This window comes from Miniopterus schreibersii (assembly GCF_964146895.1).
Source record: "Miniopterus schreibersii genome assembly, chromosome: X".
Lineage (NCBI taxonomy): Eukaryota > Metazoa > Chordata > Mammalia > Chiroptera > Miniopteridae > Miniopterus > Miniopterus schreibersii.
In genome coordinates this window covers 58,433,562-58,450,002 of record NC_138104.1, presented here as the reverse complement: position 1 = coordinate 58,450,002, position 16,441 = coordinate 58,433,562, and the positions used below count along the sequence as shown (strand labels likewise).

The 16,441-nt window shown below is 48.3% G+C and overlaps 1 protein-coding gene across 2 annotated transcripts; it reads left to right on the top strand.

Moving 5' to 3' along the window:
- Positions 1-369: 369 nt before the first annotated feature.
- On the top strand, positions 370-14,413 carry GDPD2 (glycerophosphodiester phosphodiesterase domain containing 2). 2 transcript variants are annotated; one of them, XM_081125732.1, is made up of 16 exons: positions 370-706; positions 2,167-2,349; positions 2,615-2,718; positions 3,002-3,095; positions 3,265-3,324; positions 3,585-3,683; positions 3,862-3,955; positions 4,088-4,233; positions 4,345-4,427; positions 4,524-4,674; positions 10,906-11,127; positions 11,335-11,483; positions 13,075-13,222; positions 13,363-13,445; positions 13,695-13,723; positions 13,802-14,413. In XM_081125732.1, exons 2-16 carry the CDS (start codon positions 2,245-2,247, stop codon positions 13,852-13,854), a joined length of 1,620 nt encoding a protein of 539 aa, XP_080981858.1. In that variant the 5' UTR covers positions 370-706; positions 2,167-2,244; the 3' UTR covers positions 13,855-14,413. The 2 variants fall into 2 exon arrangements, with proteins under 2 accessions (XP_080981858.1, XP_080981859.1); XM_081125733.1 differs by lacking the exon at positions 3,265-3,324 and having other exon boundaries at positions 623-706.
- The last annotated feature ends 2,028 nt before the right edge of the window (positions 14,414-16,441 follow it).

The window sequence follows — 16,441 nt, the reverse complement described above, 5'->3', positions numbered from 1 at the left end:
CATATCCTGTCTGGGGTCGTGGATAGGAACCACACAGCCCATGGAGACCCCTGGCCTAGGAACAGGGTGTCCTGCTGCCCAGATATCAGGAAGTAGCTTGTAATTCTTCTAGATGCATTTTGCATAAGTGGAAGTAGACTACCAAGAGGGAAGGGAGGCTGATGAACCAAGGCTATCCTCCCATGAAGCTTGAGACCAAATGCTGGACTCCCTCACACACACCCCGTCCCAGGGGGCTAGCTGGGCCCCTTCTCCTCTGCCAAGTTGCAAAGTTGTATGGTCACCTCCCCCAGCTTCTCTCCCGCCTGCCAGTGCCCTCAGCCCTCGCCTCCCTGAGCCAGGACAAAGCCCCAGCAGTGACTGAGGGGAGAAGGAGGAGGGACAGAGGGATGGGAAGGCTGCACAAAGGAATTCCTCACCCCAAAGCCCCCTGACCGGCAGCGGCGAGTAAAGCAAGTAAAGAAGCAGATCTGCTCTCCCTCCCTCTTCCTTCCTCCCATTTTCCACCCGGACTGGGCACAGGCCAGAGAGCAGCTGCAGGCCTTCAGAGAGGACCCACACATCCTCCTGTAGGTGGCAACAGTGCCACCTGTTTGACCTGTGGGGCTGAGCCGTGGACTGCAAGAGGGAGGAGGCAGACAACTCGGAGAGGAGCTGGGAAGCAGTGCCGCACAGAGCAGGAGAGCAGAGCTGCCACTGAGAAAAGGTGTGAGGGCCCGGGAAGGCTGGGGGCTACAGTTGGGAGCTGTGGGTGGAGGCTGGCTCCAACCAGCAGGGATTGGGCAGCACTACTGCTCAACTCCTTTGACTGGGGTTTTCGGGGTGCTCAGACCTGACCCCATCCTCCAAGCAGCTCCTGGAGAGAGGTGGGACTCTGGCAGGCAGTGCCTGGGGTACAGGGGTAGGACCTGAGGATTTGCTGAAGGAGCCCAGGGCAGGCTACCACAACCCAGTCCCAGGGTGGGAAGAGGCAGGGCCTCCCTTTGGGATGACTTTTTCCTGGGAGGGGGCTTGAGGAATGGAGAGGTTTTCTTCCCCCAGCCCCAGGCCCCTACCCCTTCTCACCCTACCCTAGCCTCCTTTCCCAAGGCAAGCATAGTGTTAGGAGGGCAGTTTCGGGAGCAGCCACACCCTCCCTCCTTTCAGGGGCCCAGCCATTGTGCATCCCTCTAAGACTCCCAGCCTCAGGAGAGCCCAAATGACAAGGGGTTGTGTCCCATAGACCACACACACTTTGGGTGTATTCAGGAGCTCCTTTACACACCCAAAGTCATCAACAAGCCCATTTGTACTGTCAGCCACTAGTGCACATGCAGATACAAGTGCTGACACAAATTGCACCTCCTCTTCTGGAGAAACCATCACACACCCAGTCTCCTTTGAGATCAGTAAGCCAGTTCAGTCTCAGCCTGAACAAAAAGCACAAGGTACAGGGATCGCCTGCCCCAGGACACCCCCCCCCCCTCTAACCTTTGCCCTGTATTTGTTGTACTTTCACCTAAAGGACCTCAGAGGGTGGGGCCCCTGAAAGTAGGGAGGTGGAGACTGGTTTCCTGGCTGGCTGGAGTGGGGGGCGGGAAGGGATGACTGGGCAGGAAGTGATAGGACTGGGGGTAGAGGGCTCAAATTTTCCAGGTGTGTGTGGACAGGAAAAGATCCCCTTAAGAAGGCTGGAAGTGACCCAGGCTGCCTGTTCCCCTGGCTTCCTCTTATTGGCTATGACCCCCCTGGAAGGTGGAGACAGAGGATCTTTCAGTCAGGGCTTTGTGATGTGTGCAATCTGTATCCATAGCAACTGGCCAACTAGCTAGGCCTCCCTCTAGCCCCAGGACAGAACTAGAACTTCTGTTTTAGGTTACTCCTGATTCCTGGGGTGGAAAGCTCCTCATTCTGGGGCTGCCCGAAGCTTTGTTTGATCTGCCAAAACTTGCTGAACTGAATTTGCCCCACCCCAGGCAGTTTCTCCTGTTAAATGGGCATGCTGTTAAGTAGGAGAGATTGGGTGTTCATCCTGCGGGCAAACAGGCTGGACCTCACAGGTATCCCACTGACTGACTGGGTATCCAGACTAAAGGGAAAGACCCTGGAGATTGTCCCCCTTTGCTCCCCTCCTCATCCACTCTGGCATGCAGGGCCTGCCCTCTGACCTCCATTGCTGGGCGGCAGCCCAGACCTCTGCTTCTCCCCCAGGCTCCTCAGATACACTGGGAAGAAGGCTGGGACTTTTTCCCCCAGGCCCTCACCATGGCCGAGTCCCCCAACTGCTGCTCCGTCTGGGCCCTGGGCATCCACTGCCTGTATAGCTGCCACTGGAGGAAATGCCCCAAAGAGAGGATGAAAACCAGCCAGGTGGAGTAGGGATGAGGGGGGGAGGAAGTCCAAAGCAAAGGCCTCTTGAAGGGGAAAAGGAGGCCAAGGAAGCCACTGCACTCAGAGGCAGCTGGTGGGGAAAGGGGCTTTCTCTCCCCAAGAAGGAAATCGCTCTCAAATATGAAAAGAGCTGCCTGCAGAGCAGCCCAACGCCTGGCAGGAAGTCCCCGTGTGTTGCCAATGGCTGGGGACTCTGAGCTGGAAGTGGGAATCAGCTGTGAGCTTCTCTCCTGCCCCTTTATAGTGCGAATGTATCTGGTTTGGCCTGCTCTTCTTCACCGTCCTCCTCTCCCTGGGCTGGCTGTACATCGGGCTCATCCTTCTCAATGACCTACACAACTTCAATGAGTGTGTCATGGACCCCTCTGCCTCAGCAAACGTGTCAACCTACTCCCCACCCTGGGACCCTTGGGTGCTCAGTCATCCGCAGCCCTGCCCAGCTCTCCTGCTGCCCAACATCCTTACAAGACCCCTCCATGAAATCTCCCCAGTCCTTGGAGTCCCTGACCCTGTGAAAGGCTGCCCCTCACTCCCTTCTAGTCCTCCTTCTGGGTCCACCTACCCCAACTCCCCTCAGGCCACTCCTAACACCCCTTCCTGCACTCGGAGGCCTCCCTCTCCCCTCCCACAGATTCCTGTTCCGCCACTGGGGACACTGGATGGACTGGTCCCTGGCATTTACGCTTTTCGTCTCTCTACTGGTCACATATGTGTCCCTGCTACTGGTAGGTTCAGGGGGGCACTGGCCTAACCCCCACCTCAGCCCTTCCTTCTGGCTCAGCTCTACCCTGTCCCACTGTGAAGAAGGAAGGAGGGCGGTGTCAGCCTGGGAAGCCCACCTCTCAATGACCCACCTGTTGGCACCTCATTACTCCCAACACCCTCTGCCCCCAGATCCTGGCTGTGCTCCTGTGGTTCTGTGGCCAGCCTCTACATCTGCATGGTGTCCACAAGGTAGAGTGGGAATGGGAGCAAGCGGGAAAGGGGGCTCCTGGGTCCAGCATTTGGCTGGATATTTGCTGAAGACCTCACTATTCTATCCCCGGGCTCAAACTCAGGACCTGAAGCCCAGTAAGTGTTTGTTAAATGAAAGAAGGAAAGTGGAGGAGTCAGGGGATTGGAAGGGCCCTGTTTTCATAGAGTAGTGAGGGGCAGCCCAGGTAGCCATGAGCCTGGGTTGACACAGAAGGCCCCATTCATCCCGGGTCCCCCAGGTGCTGCTGCTCCTCATAGTGCTGCTTGTGTGCACTGGCCTTGTGGTACTGGACATCCAATGGCAGCAGGAGTGGCTTAGTTTACGTCTGTCACTGTGGGTGAGTGGCTAATCTCCATTCCCTGGTTGGGAGTCTGGGCCTGTGGGCAACCCCAGAATCTATCTTGCTCCCTGGTCCCCCAAGACTGCAAGTAGCTCTAGTTTCCAAAAGTCAGGCCCCAGAGGAGAAAGGGAGGGCACCAGGGAGCAGAGCCCTCCTCACCAACTCTGGTCCACAGGCCACAGCCCCATTCCTTCACATTGGAGCCGTTGCTTGCATCACCATCCTGGCCTGGCCTGTGGCTGATAACTTCTACCATATCCACAAAAGAGGTGCCAATTTCACTCCCCCACACACCCTCCCTGGCCATCCTGCTGCCCAATTTCCTGCACCTACACTCTGTTCTCTGCCCCCAGAGCTCGCCTTCTGCCCTTTCTCCACAGCCCGTCCCCTACTTCCCACAGGTCACAAGATTGCACTACTGTTCATGTTTTTTACAATTGTCCTGGCCATCTACCTGGCCCCCCTATGCATCTCCTCACCCTGTATTATGGAACCCAGAGACTTACCCCCGAAGCCTGGGCTGGTTGGACACCGAGGGGCCCCCATGGTGAGTGTTGGGCAGAATGCTGGCAAGGCGGGGAGGGTGTGCAGTGGCTGGGCCTATGGGTCCCAGGCTCCCACCCTTCCCTGCAACCTCCTCACCAATTCCCTTTTCCAGCTGGCCCCTGAGAACACCCTGATGTCCCTGCGGAAGACAGCTGAATGTGGAGTTGCTGTGTTTGAGACTGATGTGATGGTCAGGTGAGGGAAGCTGGGGGGCTGACAGATACAGCAGGGGAGCTCCGGAAATGAGAGCAGCCCCAGAGCTTGGCCCTCTGACACCCCTTGTGCCCTCAGCTCTGATGGGATCCCTTTCCTCATGCATGATGAGCACCTGAGCAGAACCACAGATGTGGCCTCTGTGTTCCCAACCCGAATCACTGCCCACAGCAGCAACTTCTCCTGGGCTGAACTGAAGAGACTCAATGCCGGGGCCTGGTTCCTGGAGGTGAGGACAGCCTCCTGGAAGAGAGCCACCTGCAGGGGCACTCAGGGCAAAGTTCATTCATTGATAAGCACTTGCTGAGCCCTGTACTGGGGACTAGGTATAGTCTCTGCCTTCAGGTCATTGCCTCCTAGTAAAAATGAGAGTTTGGGCAACAGGCTATCAGAGTACAAAAACTAGAGCGAAAACAGTATCGTTACTGAGTAGAGAGGTCACTGTTTGGCAGGGTGGGTGTGGGAGACGGTCAGGTGTAGTTTCACAGGAAAGGATGCCTGAGCAGTTTTTAAGATGGACAAGGCAGGAAGTGGGATTTCTAGTCAAAGGCAAGAGTGTGGGTAAAGCCCAGAAGTATGAAGAAGCGTTTCTAGGGAACACAAAGTGGTTTGGTGGCACTAAGAGATAAAACTGGTGCGAGCAGTGGGAGGGGAGACTGGCGAGGGGAGCAGAGGCTTGGTCTTGGAAAGCTTCAAATGCCAGGCCCAGAGGTGTGGACTTCAATCCTGCAGGTGATGCAATACATTGCAAAGGATACTTAATTTTTTCAGTTCCTCTGTTCCTGATTATGAAAGTAATACATGTTCCTTGTAAAAGAGTAAAACATCAGAGAAATAACCTAAAAATTGAAAACTCTCTCCTAATCCAACCCCCCTGAGATAGTCACTGTTAAAAGTTGGTTACATGTTCCATGTATACATATGTATACATACATACAGATATATGCACTCACATAGGACCACTTCGCATATCCTTTTGCAATTTTCTATTTAACTCTCTATATAATGACATATCAGAGTGTTAAGAGCAAGGAATATCTGGGTTGAATCCTGGCTTTGCCACTTCCTACCCTGTGAGCCTGGGCAACATTCCTTCATCTCTCTGTGCTTCATTTTCCTTATCTGTGAAATGCGAATAATAACAGTACCTTGCAAGATTATTGGGAGGATTAAATTAGTTAATATACATAAAGTACTTCTTTTAACTCACATTTATTTTTTATTCATTTATTTACTCATGTAAATATAGGCTTATCGGTCCTTATTTTACACAAAGAGTTCTATTTATTATGACTATGCTCCAATTTCCTGCTGCTGACAAATTCACCCAATAATTGCTTACCTGGAAAAGTCCTTTTTTGCACTATTTTTTTTTTATTATGACTTTATTTAGAAATGTGAAAGTACGTGTTAAGACAACATGTGTATTATCTCTTATATTAAACTTTTTATTGAATTTATTGGGTGACATTGGTTACTAAAATTATATAGGTTTCAGGTGTACAATTCTAGAATACATCATCTGGACACTATTGTATGTTCTCCACTCCAAGTCAAGTCTCCTTCCATCACCATTTGTCCTCCTTATACCGTCTTCTACCTTACCCACCCCCTTTCTTTTTCTTTTTTTAAAAATTTATCTTTATTGATGAAAGTATTACAGATGTCCTCTTTTTTCCCCATTGACCCCTTCTACCCTGCACTCCCCCCCCAGGCCTTCTCCACACTATTGTCTGTGTCCATGGGTTATGATAAATTCTTTGGTTAATCTCTCCCCACCCACCCCTGCCTTCCCTCTGAGATTCATCAGCCTGTTCCATGCTTCTATGTCACTGAATCTATTTTGTTCAGCAGTTTATTATGTTCTTTAGATTCCATATATGAGTGAGATCATGTGATATTTGTCTTTCTCTGCCTGGCTTATTTCGCTTAGCATAATACTCTCCAGGTCCATTCATACTGTCCCGAAGGGTAGGAGATCCTTCTTCCTCACAGCTGAATAGTATTCCATGGTGTAAATGTCCCACAGCTTTTTCATCCACTCATCTACTGATAGGCACTTGGGCTGTTTCCAGATCTTAGCTATTGTAAATAGTGCTGCTATGAACACAGGGGTGCATACAACTCAACAAGAGGAAGACAAACAATCCAATTAAAAAATAAGGAAAGAACCTGAATAGACACTTCTCCAAGGAGGACATACAGATGGCCAAGAGACAGATGAAAAAATGCTCAACATTGCTAGTCATCAGAGAGATGCAAATTAAAACCACAATGAGGTATCACCTCACACCTGTCAGAATGGCTGCCATCAACAAATCAACAAATGACACTTGCTGGCGAGGATGTGGAGAAAGGGGAACCCTAGTACACTGCTGGTGGGAATGCAGACTGGTGCAGCCACTATGGAAAACAGTATGGAGGTTCCTCAAAAAATTAAAAATGGAGCTGTCGTTTGACCCAGTAATCCCACATCTAGGAATATATCCCCTTTCTTTCTGATAACCATCATAGTGTTGTCTGTCTATGAGTTTTTTTGTGTGTGTGTGTTTTTTTTCTTTTTGCTTAATCCTTTCACCTTTTCACCTTTTTCACCCAGCCCTGCAACCCCCATCCCCTCTGACAGCTGTCAGTCTGTTCTCTATGACTCTGTCTCCACTTTGTTGGTTTATTTTGTTCATTAGATTCCACAAATAAGTGAAATCATATGGTACTTGTCTTTCTCTTACTGGCTTATTTCACTTAGCATAATGCTCTCTAGGTCCATTCATGCAGATGAAAAAGGTAATATTTCTTTTTTTTTCTTCTTTTTTTTTATGGCTGAGTAGGATTCCCTTGTGTAAATGTACCACAGCTTTTTTATCCACTCATCCACTGATGGACACTTGGGCTGCTTCCAAATCTTGGCTATTGTAAATAACACTGCAATGAACATCGAGGAACGTATATTCTTTCAAATTAGTGTTTAAGGTTTCTTTGGATATATTCCTGGAAATGGAATTGCTGGGTCAAATGGCAGTTCCATTTTTAATATTTTGAGGAAACTCCATATTGCTTTCCACAGTGGCCACATCAATCTGCATTCCCACCAACAGTGCACTAGGGTTCCCTTTTCTCCACATCCTTGCAAGCACTTGTTGTTTGTTGATTTATTGATGGTAGCCATTGTGGCAGGTGTGAGGTTTTAATTTGCATCTCTCTGATGATTAGTGACTTTGAACATCTTTTCTTATGTCTCTTGGCCATCTGTATGTCTTCTTTGGTGAAATGTTTATTTAGGTCCTTTGCCCATTTTTTAATTGGATTTTTTTTTTTTTTTTGGTGCTGAGTTTTAAAAGTTCTTTATAAATTTTGGATATTAACCCCTTATCAGATGTATCATTGGCAAATAAATTCTCCCATTCAGTGGGTACCCTTTTCATTTTGTTGATGGTTTCCTTTGCTATGCAAAATCTTTTTAGTTTGATGTAGTCTGTTTGCTTATTTTTCTTTTGTTTCCCTTGCCCGAGGTGATATATCATAAAACATATTGCTAAGAGCAATGTCTAGGACTTTAATGTCTATGTTTTATTCTAGGAGTTTTATGGTTTCAAGTCTAACATTTAAGTCTTTAATCCATTTTCAGTTTATTCTTGTATATGCTGTAAAAAGGTGGTGTAGTTTCATTTTTTTGCACCTATATGTCCAGTTTCCCACCACCATTTATTGAATACACTATCTTTACCCTACTGTATGCTCTTGCCTCCTTTGTAAAATATTAATTGGCCATAAAGGCGTGGGTTTATTTCTGGGCTCCCTATTCTGTTCCAGTGATCTAGATCTATATGTCTGTTTTTATGCCAGTACCATGCTGTTTTGATTACTTGTAGTATAGTTTGATATCAGGTAGTATGATCCCTCCAACTTTGCTCTTCTTTCTCAAAATTGCTGTGGCTATTCGAGGTCTTTTTTGGTTCCATATAAATTTTTGGAATATTTGTTCGAGTTCTGTGAAATGCCACTGGACTCTTGATAGGAATTGCAGCAATTCTATAGATCTTTGGGTAGTATGGACATTTTAATGACGTTAATTCTTCCAATCCATGAGCACAGTATATGCTTCCACTTGTTTATATCTTCTTAAATTTCTTTCTTCAGTGTCTTATAATTTTCCAAGTACAGGTCTTTTATATCTTTGGTTAAATTTATTCCTAGGTATTTTATTTTTTGATGCAATTGTAAATGGGATTGTTTTTTTAGTTTCCCTTTGTTGTTGTTGTTGTTAATCCTCACCCAAGGATATTTTTTCCATTGCTTTTTTTAGAGAGAGTGGACGGGAGGGAGGAAAGGGGAGGAGAGACAGAAACATCAATATGAGAGAGACACATCGATTGGTTGCCTCTGGCACACGCCCAGACCAGGGCCAGAGATTGAACCTGCAACCCAGGTATGTGCCCTTGACAGGGACTCGAACCCACGACCCTGCACTCTAACCACTGAGCAAAACTGGCCAGGGCAAGTTTCCTTTTCTGATAGTTCATTATTGGTGCATAAAAATGCAGCCAATTTCTGAATATTTATTTTGTATCCTGCTACTTTACTGAATTCATTTATCAGTTCTAGTAGGTTTTTGGTGGAATCTTTAGCATTCTCTATATACAGTATCATATCATCTGAGAATAATGACAGTTTTACTGCCTCCTTTCCAATTTAGATGCCTTTTATTTCTTCTTCTCTGATCGCTGTGGCTAGGACTTCCAGTACTATGTTGAATAAGAGTGGTGAAAGTGGACATCTCTGTCTTGTTCCTGTTTTTAAGGGAAATGGTTTTATTTTTTGTCCATTGAGTATGATGTTGGCTGTAGGTTTGTCATATATGGCCTTTATTATGTTGAGGTATGATCCCTCTATTCTTACTTTGTTGAGAGTTTTTATCATAAATGAGTTCTGGATTTTATAAAATGCTTTTTCTTAGTCTATTGATATGACCATGTGGTTTTTGTCCTTCATTTTGTTTCTGTGATATATCACGTTCATTGATTTGTGAATATTGTACCAAACTTGCATCCCCAGAATAAATCTCACTTGGTCGTGGTATATGATCTTTTTAATGTATTGCTGGATCCAGTTTGCTCATATTTCATTGAGGATTTTAGTGTCTATGTTCATCAGAGATATTGGCCTATAATTTTCTTTTATTTGTAGTGTCTTTATTGATTTTGGGATTAGGATAATGCTGGTCTCGTAAAATGAGCTTGAGTCCACTATTATTTTTTATTCATTTTTTTAAATCCTCACCCTAGGATGTGTGGTTTTTGTTGTGTGTGTGTGTGTGTGTGTGTGTGTGTTTATTGATTTTAGAGAGAGAGAAAGGGAGAGATAGAGAGAAACATTGATGTGAGGGAGAAACATCAGCCAGTTGCCTACCATACACAACTTAGGTGTGTGCCGTGACCGAGAATGGAACTGCAACCTTTTTGGTACACTGGGTGATGCTCCAATCAACCAAGCCACCCAGCCAGGGCCACCATTATTTTTGAAGGATATTTTCACTGGATACAAAATTCATAGTTGAGATTTTTTCCCCACAACTTTAAAGATGTCATACCTGGCATACATTATATTCAAGAAGTCAGCTATAATTTTGGTTTTGTTTGCCAGTATTCTTCTTGCTTTTCTGAAGGAGTGGATATATGGAAGTCCTTACTATGACATTCCAGAGTGCTTCTTTTCCACCAAATCTTGCATCATTCAAAGAGGAAATTTTCACCTGCCTCCTATACAGGGCCTGTTGCATAAAGTACCTCTAACACTACCTGGTACACAGTAAATACTTAATAAGTTTTAGGTAGCTCACTTTCTCCAGGTCAGTGATTAGGAGGTAAAGTCATTTGTTGATTACAAAGGAAGGAGAGGAGTGTGGCCCAGGTTTGGAATAGTCTCTAGGAGAAATGGGAGAGGAAGCAGATCAAGGACAAGTAAATGGATGGCTACGTGGCAGAGCAAAAAACAGGACTGCAGTGCCAACAGTCCATATGGTGTGCTCTGCCACACTAGGGGAGCAGGAGGCAGGCAATTGTAGAATTGAATCAGAATTTTGAGATCTGTAGAACAGGTGGGTCAGGAAAGTTGTTGATGGTTCTGTGGAAGAGTAGTTCAAGCTGTGGAGGGACCATGGGAAGGGGATGTAGGTGCAGCCAGAAAGCTGCTGATATTGGAAGGAAACCAAGGGGTCACAATCCCAGAGATTTCCATGAAACCAAAGAGAAAGTGTAACTAGGAAATTAGGAAACTGGGAAGGTAGGAGGTTGAGGTCACAGATTAAGGGGTTAGAGGGTATGGAAAAGGTCATAGTTTGAGAAAAGAAAGACCCTGGCAAAGATGTGGGCAGAAGCTGGACCCCAAGTTGGGAATGAGTAAGATAGTGAGGATGGGCCCAGAGGTTTCTTCTAGTCTTGAAATAATTTTTCTATTCTTATAGAGGCCACCCTTCTGGGAGGCCAAGCAGCTGTCGGGCCCTGATCGGAAAGAGGCTGAGAATCAGACAGTACCAACATTGGAAGAGTTACTGAAGGAAGCTGCAGTCCTCAACCTTTCCATTATGTTTGATTTGCGCCGCCCACCACAAAACCATACATACTATGACACTTTTGTGAACCAGACATTGGAGACTGTGCTGAATTCAAGGATTCCTCAAGACATGGTGATGTTGCCAGGATCCCAAGTTCCCCTCACCACCACCCCAACCCCCACCTTCCCTAGGCCATGGTAATAATCTTGAGCTGTCCCTCTCCCAGGGCCCCACCCAGCTCATTTACCCCATTCTGTGGCCAAACCTCTCTGCTCTGATCCTGCCCCTGGAATCCCCAGGCCTTCCCCAGCTTCACACCCACCCTCCCTGAACCCACAGGTGCTTTGGCTCCCAGATGAAGATAGGGCTAATGTCCAACAACGGGCACCCAGAATGCGCCAGATATATGGACAGCAGGGAGTCAACAGAACTGAGAGGCCCCTATTTCTCAACCTCCCCTATCAGGACCTGACACAGTTGGATATAAAGTGAGTGCCGGAGAAAAGGAGCTAAGGGGATCACATGCAGCTTAATGGTGGGGAAGAGCCAATGCAGGGAGGGCAAAGACCATTCATTCATTCACTCATACAACAGATATTTATCAAACACTTGCTATGTGTCAGGCACTATTTATTGTAGGCTTTGGGCATACAAGTAAAAGAGAAAGACAATAAACCACTGAATAAAATATATGCATTTTGGACACTGATAAATGATATGAAGATGATAAAATGAAGAGATGCAATAGAGCAATTGGGGTTGAGGGCGAGGGGCTAGGGAAGGGCCACATTAGGAAGAATGTTTAAAGAGGTGGTGTCTGGGCTGAGACTTGATGGGTCACAAGAGCAAATGATGAGAAGAGCTGCAGAATAGCAGGAACAGCAGTCTAATGAAAAAGGGGAAAGTGAAGCTGGAGAGGTGGGCAAGGACCAAATTGGATAGGACCTTGTAGGCCATGAGAAGGATTTTAGCTTTCATTCTACACCAAAGAGATAAGTGCAAGAGACGATGGATGCAGGGGAGAGAGGTGACAGAGTCGCAGATGTGAGCTGGGCCCCAAAAGCTGACCCAGCCAGTAAACGTGATGAACCTCAAAACATTCAGCCACCAAGAACTCTTCTAATGTTCCTCTGGTCAGATAGAAAAAAATGGGACTGAATGATAGCCTTGTTATGATAAGTATTTTAAGGACCTTTCCGCAAGTTGTCACCATGGAGGGAGACATGACATTGGCTTTGGCCCCCACCTTAGTCTTGTCCTGGTCAGCATCAACTGCCGATCATGTTTTCCAAAGATGTGAATTGGTAATGAATACACTGATGATGAAATCGAGGCCCTGAAAGGTCTAAGCACTCTGAGATGATGGGCCAAATATATCAAGATGAAACACAACAAGGATAGTGGTAAAAACCTATATTTGGGGCCCAAAAGAAGCTCAATTGCTCAAACACAAGAGAGGAGACACAAGCATCAGCAAAAATGTGTGAGAAAGATCAGGACTTTAATTGAACAGGGTGTATAATGAGTCATCGGTGGCACATCACATTGCCGAAACCTACCTGACCCTGGGCTGCCTTCGTACAGGCATAGTGCCCAGAAAGCAGGAAGAGTTTTGTTCTCCTCAAAGCTTGTGCAAGCCACCTGGATATCATGTGCAGATGCAGACTCCATACTTTGAAAGGAACATTGACAAACTGGAGTATTATCAGATTAAATGGGTTTGTATGGTGAAGGAAATGATAAACCAGGTTCTAAGCCCCATTTGAAAGGACAGTGACTGTTGGGCCTACAAAAGAGAAGATTCAGGGGAACATGGTCACTGTTTTTCAGACCACTGAAGGGCTGTCCTGGGTCAAAGAGGAGAGACATTTGTGTGGCCCCAAACAGCAAAGGAAGGAATCCACCAAAAGACAGAGTTCAGCTATGCAAAGAAAATCACTTTTGGTCAGGCTGCCAAGCAAAGGTGGAACTGATACCTCCTTTGCAGTGACACTATTGATTCAAGCCAGACAGGGGCTGCCTCCCATGCCTTGTGTCCCACAATTCTGAATGTTCCCTGTTTCTTTTTCACCTCCGTAGGGCACTGCATGAGGATAATGTCTCAGTGAACATGTTTGTAGTGAACAAGCCCTGGCTCTTCTCCATAATCTGGTGTGCAGGTGTGGACTCGGTCACCACCAATGACTGCCAGCTGCTGCAGCAGATGCGTTACCCTGCCTGGCTTCTTGTGAGGGCTCCAAGACTGTTACCCTCCTCCTTTTTCTCCCTCCCTGCTTCTCCTTAACCCTGTCCCTCTCTTCCTTACTTTCCCCCCATATACTACCTTTGGGGCTCTGGCCACCGACGGGCCTTTACTTATTCCCACAGCCCCCTAAAACCTACCTAATGATGTGGCTTCTCACCAATTGTGTCTCCAGCTTGCTGATTTTGTGGCTCTTCCTCCTCCGTGGGTGAGTGCTTTGTGCTTCAGCTTTCTGGATCTTTATTCTCCCCAGGGTCCTGATGATGGGACTGATTCAGACTCATATATGCTTCCTGGAGTTTGGGGTTGGGTCTTTTTGGTTCCTTTGAGATTCTTAGACACTTCCTTGGACACCAAATTGGCTTGAACCTGGGAAAAGCAGTTTGAGGGAACCCAGGGTCAAAAGGTTGTGCTTGAAGCTGGCTGAACTCACAATGGGAAGCTTTTCTCCCTGTAGGAGATATGCTGAGAAGAGAGAGATAACTGGTAAGAACTTTCTCCTCTTCCCTCATTTTTCTTTTCCAGTAGCATTTCCCTTACTCATCCCCCCCATGCCCCCCCCAGGCTTAGAAACAGCTGTGCTTCTGACCAGGATCAACAATTTCATAATGGAGTGAATGCCCTGCCCTAGGCCCCCACCAGCCAGAGTCTGAGGCCTGTCTACATCTGCCAACAGCAAGGAAGGGAGAATGGCTAAGGTGGAATGTTGGTGGGGTTAGAGTGGGGTGAACTTTGCCAACAGGAGGTTTTGAACTATGAGGGGAATGGTGAACATGTCCCAAGCTTCCATGGAATCTTCTCCCCTTTGGGTTTTGACCTGAGGTGGTGGTGGAAGAGAGTGAGTGAGACTGCCAAGATAATGTTTGAGACTTGGGTGCACACGTTCTTGTGTAGAAGGCACAGTATATGTCAAGGATGGAACAGCTTGGAACAGTGACTGAAGGAGAAGACGAAACGGCCTTCCTGGAGAACTGACCCCACTCCATTCACTGTGTCCCCCTGACCTCTGCAATGTAGCTGCTTTCCTGTCTAGAGGCTGGAGGCTAAAGAGCCCATCTAGCCGTGTAGTTCTGTGCCTACTGGTGGCTTTTTGCTGCACACAGCCTTTTTCTTCAGGACATGTTGGTTCGTGTGTTTTTTCTGTTAATCCGTTTCTGAATGAATTTAATTTCCATTTATCCAGTCTCATCTTTTCAACACTGCGGCTGGGCGAAGGATGCCCCCTTCATCTAGGGGTGTATGCGACGTGACAATGAGGGTCGTCATGGGGAGATGTATGTGTTGGAGGTGGGAGAAGGACCACTTGAGGCAAGAGGGAAACGGGAGAGCCACCACCAAGGTAGGCAGTTCGGGTGGCCCAAGGCTCGCTGTACAGAGTTGCTTTGTAGCTCCATCTTGTGGTCACCTGCCCCAAGAGGAGGGCCGCGTCCATCCTCACCGTGATGTGTTTGCTGAATGCCACCTGTTTTCCCTGCCAGCTGGGGACCTGTGTCCTTGACTTTGGACCCTGAGGGCATAGTCCTATTTCCACACGTTTTCGCTTCTCTGGGCTGCGCACAGGGTCTAGTTCTCCGGCCCGCCGTTCCTCGAAGAGCAAGTTCCCCGGGTGTTTGCTGCTCGAGTGTCCCTGGGCGTAACACTTCAGGTGACTAGCGCGGAGCTGGTCTAGGATAAGGAGTCTGGAAGGGAGTGGGGCTAAGGCAAAAAGGGTAACAGGAGGCCGCTCTGTGACTGACTCTTCAGTCCCCCACCGCACCAATATTCGCCCCAGTTCGTGTCTCTACACGAAGGCAAATCAAATTGAGGCTTTGGCGAATTCAGGAGGTTCGGTTCTCCATTCTTCCCCTCTCCCCAGAGTGGGACCTAGGACAGCCCTAGCGCCTCGAGACTAGCGTTCACTCTGTCGCAGAGAAGCCCGAGGAACTACAATTCCCAGGATGCCCCGGCCACTACCGTCTCATGATTGAAATTGACCAAGGCGAGTTTGAATTTGTGTTCCCGTTCCCGCCTCCTCCGGGGCCGCGCCCCTTCACCTCTCACCGCCCCGCCTCTCCAGGCACGTACGTGCGCGCGCGCACACACGCTGGCTGCCATCAGCTCCAACAAACCCCGTGGGTAGCTGGCGCGGTGGGCGGGGCACAGCGTCGGGCTCCCGGGCAGCCAGAGACGACCTGGGGACCCGCGCCACGGCTGTTGCTGTTGCGAGGCAGGTCTTCTCCAGGTCCGCGCCGCCTGCTACCCCATACTACCTTTCCGGGCTGCAAATCTTTCCTTAGTTTTGCACGTTCCCGATGCCGCTCCTCTGTCAGGCCCACTGCCGGCCTCAACTCTGGGGCGCCTACCCTGTCAGGTACTGCCTGCTCTCACCTCTCAGCATTTACCTCCTCTCCCATCCCTACTTTTCTGTCCCTCCCGGTCGCCCAGCCTCACAGCCCTGCAGCTTCTTCCTCCCCTCCGCTTTGGACTTAACCCTGACAACCTCCGGGGTCTCCAGCCCTCGCCTGCTCAACCACCAGCTCCCAGACTCAGCTGTAGTCCTCCAACCTCAGCTTCCAAACCCCCGACAGAATGCAGAACTCAGCCCAAGCCCCTCACCCCTTGCCCCTGGCCCCTAGCCTTGGGTACTCAGCTCTGAGCCTGCCACCGCAAATCCTTACTCTTCCCAGGAGGACTGGATGGCACACTTAAGTCTGTGAGGCCCTAGACTGGAGACTGAAGCCGACAAAAACCTGAGGGCGGAGGGCCAGGGGGAACTGGTCATTGGGGTTCGGGTGCAGTTGCTCTCCGTTATTTTTAGCTGCTGACTCACAGCTTCTGGCATCCGGGTTTGGGGCAACCAGACTAGGCTAGGGGGGTATTAATAGAACTGAGGCACAGTCCCGACCCAGTTTAGTGTGGAAGCACACGGAGCAAGGAGCCTACCCCCTACCCTCATGCCCTGTAGAGGTGTGTGTGGTGGACTGGGTCAGTGGCTGGACCAGTACCTCTCTGGCTGCCAGTATCTTAGCTTGGTATCTCTACCTTGCAACTCTTTTTTAAAAATTATTATTATTGATTTTAGAGAGAGAAGAAGGGAGAGGGATAGAGAGATAGAAACATCAGTGAGAGAGAATCATGGATCATCTGCTTCCTACACACCCCCTACTGGGGATGGAGCCTGCAAGGCCCCCATGTGCCCTGACTGGGAATCTAACTGGTGACCTC

Coding starts and splice junctions, on each gene's coding strand:
- GDPD2 (XM_081125732.1), top strand. CDS start 2,245: ATGGCCGAGTCCCCCAACTGCTGCTCCGTCTGGGCCCTGGGCATCCAC. Junction 2,350..2,614: donor AGAGGATGAAAACCAGCCAG/GTGGAGTAGGGA, acceptor GCCCCTTTATAG/TGCGAATGTATCTGGTTTGG. Junction 3,684..3,861: donor GTTTACGTCTGTCACTGTGG/GTGAGTGGCTAA, acceptor TCTGGTCCACAG/GCCACAGCCCCATTCCTTCA.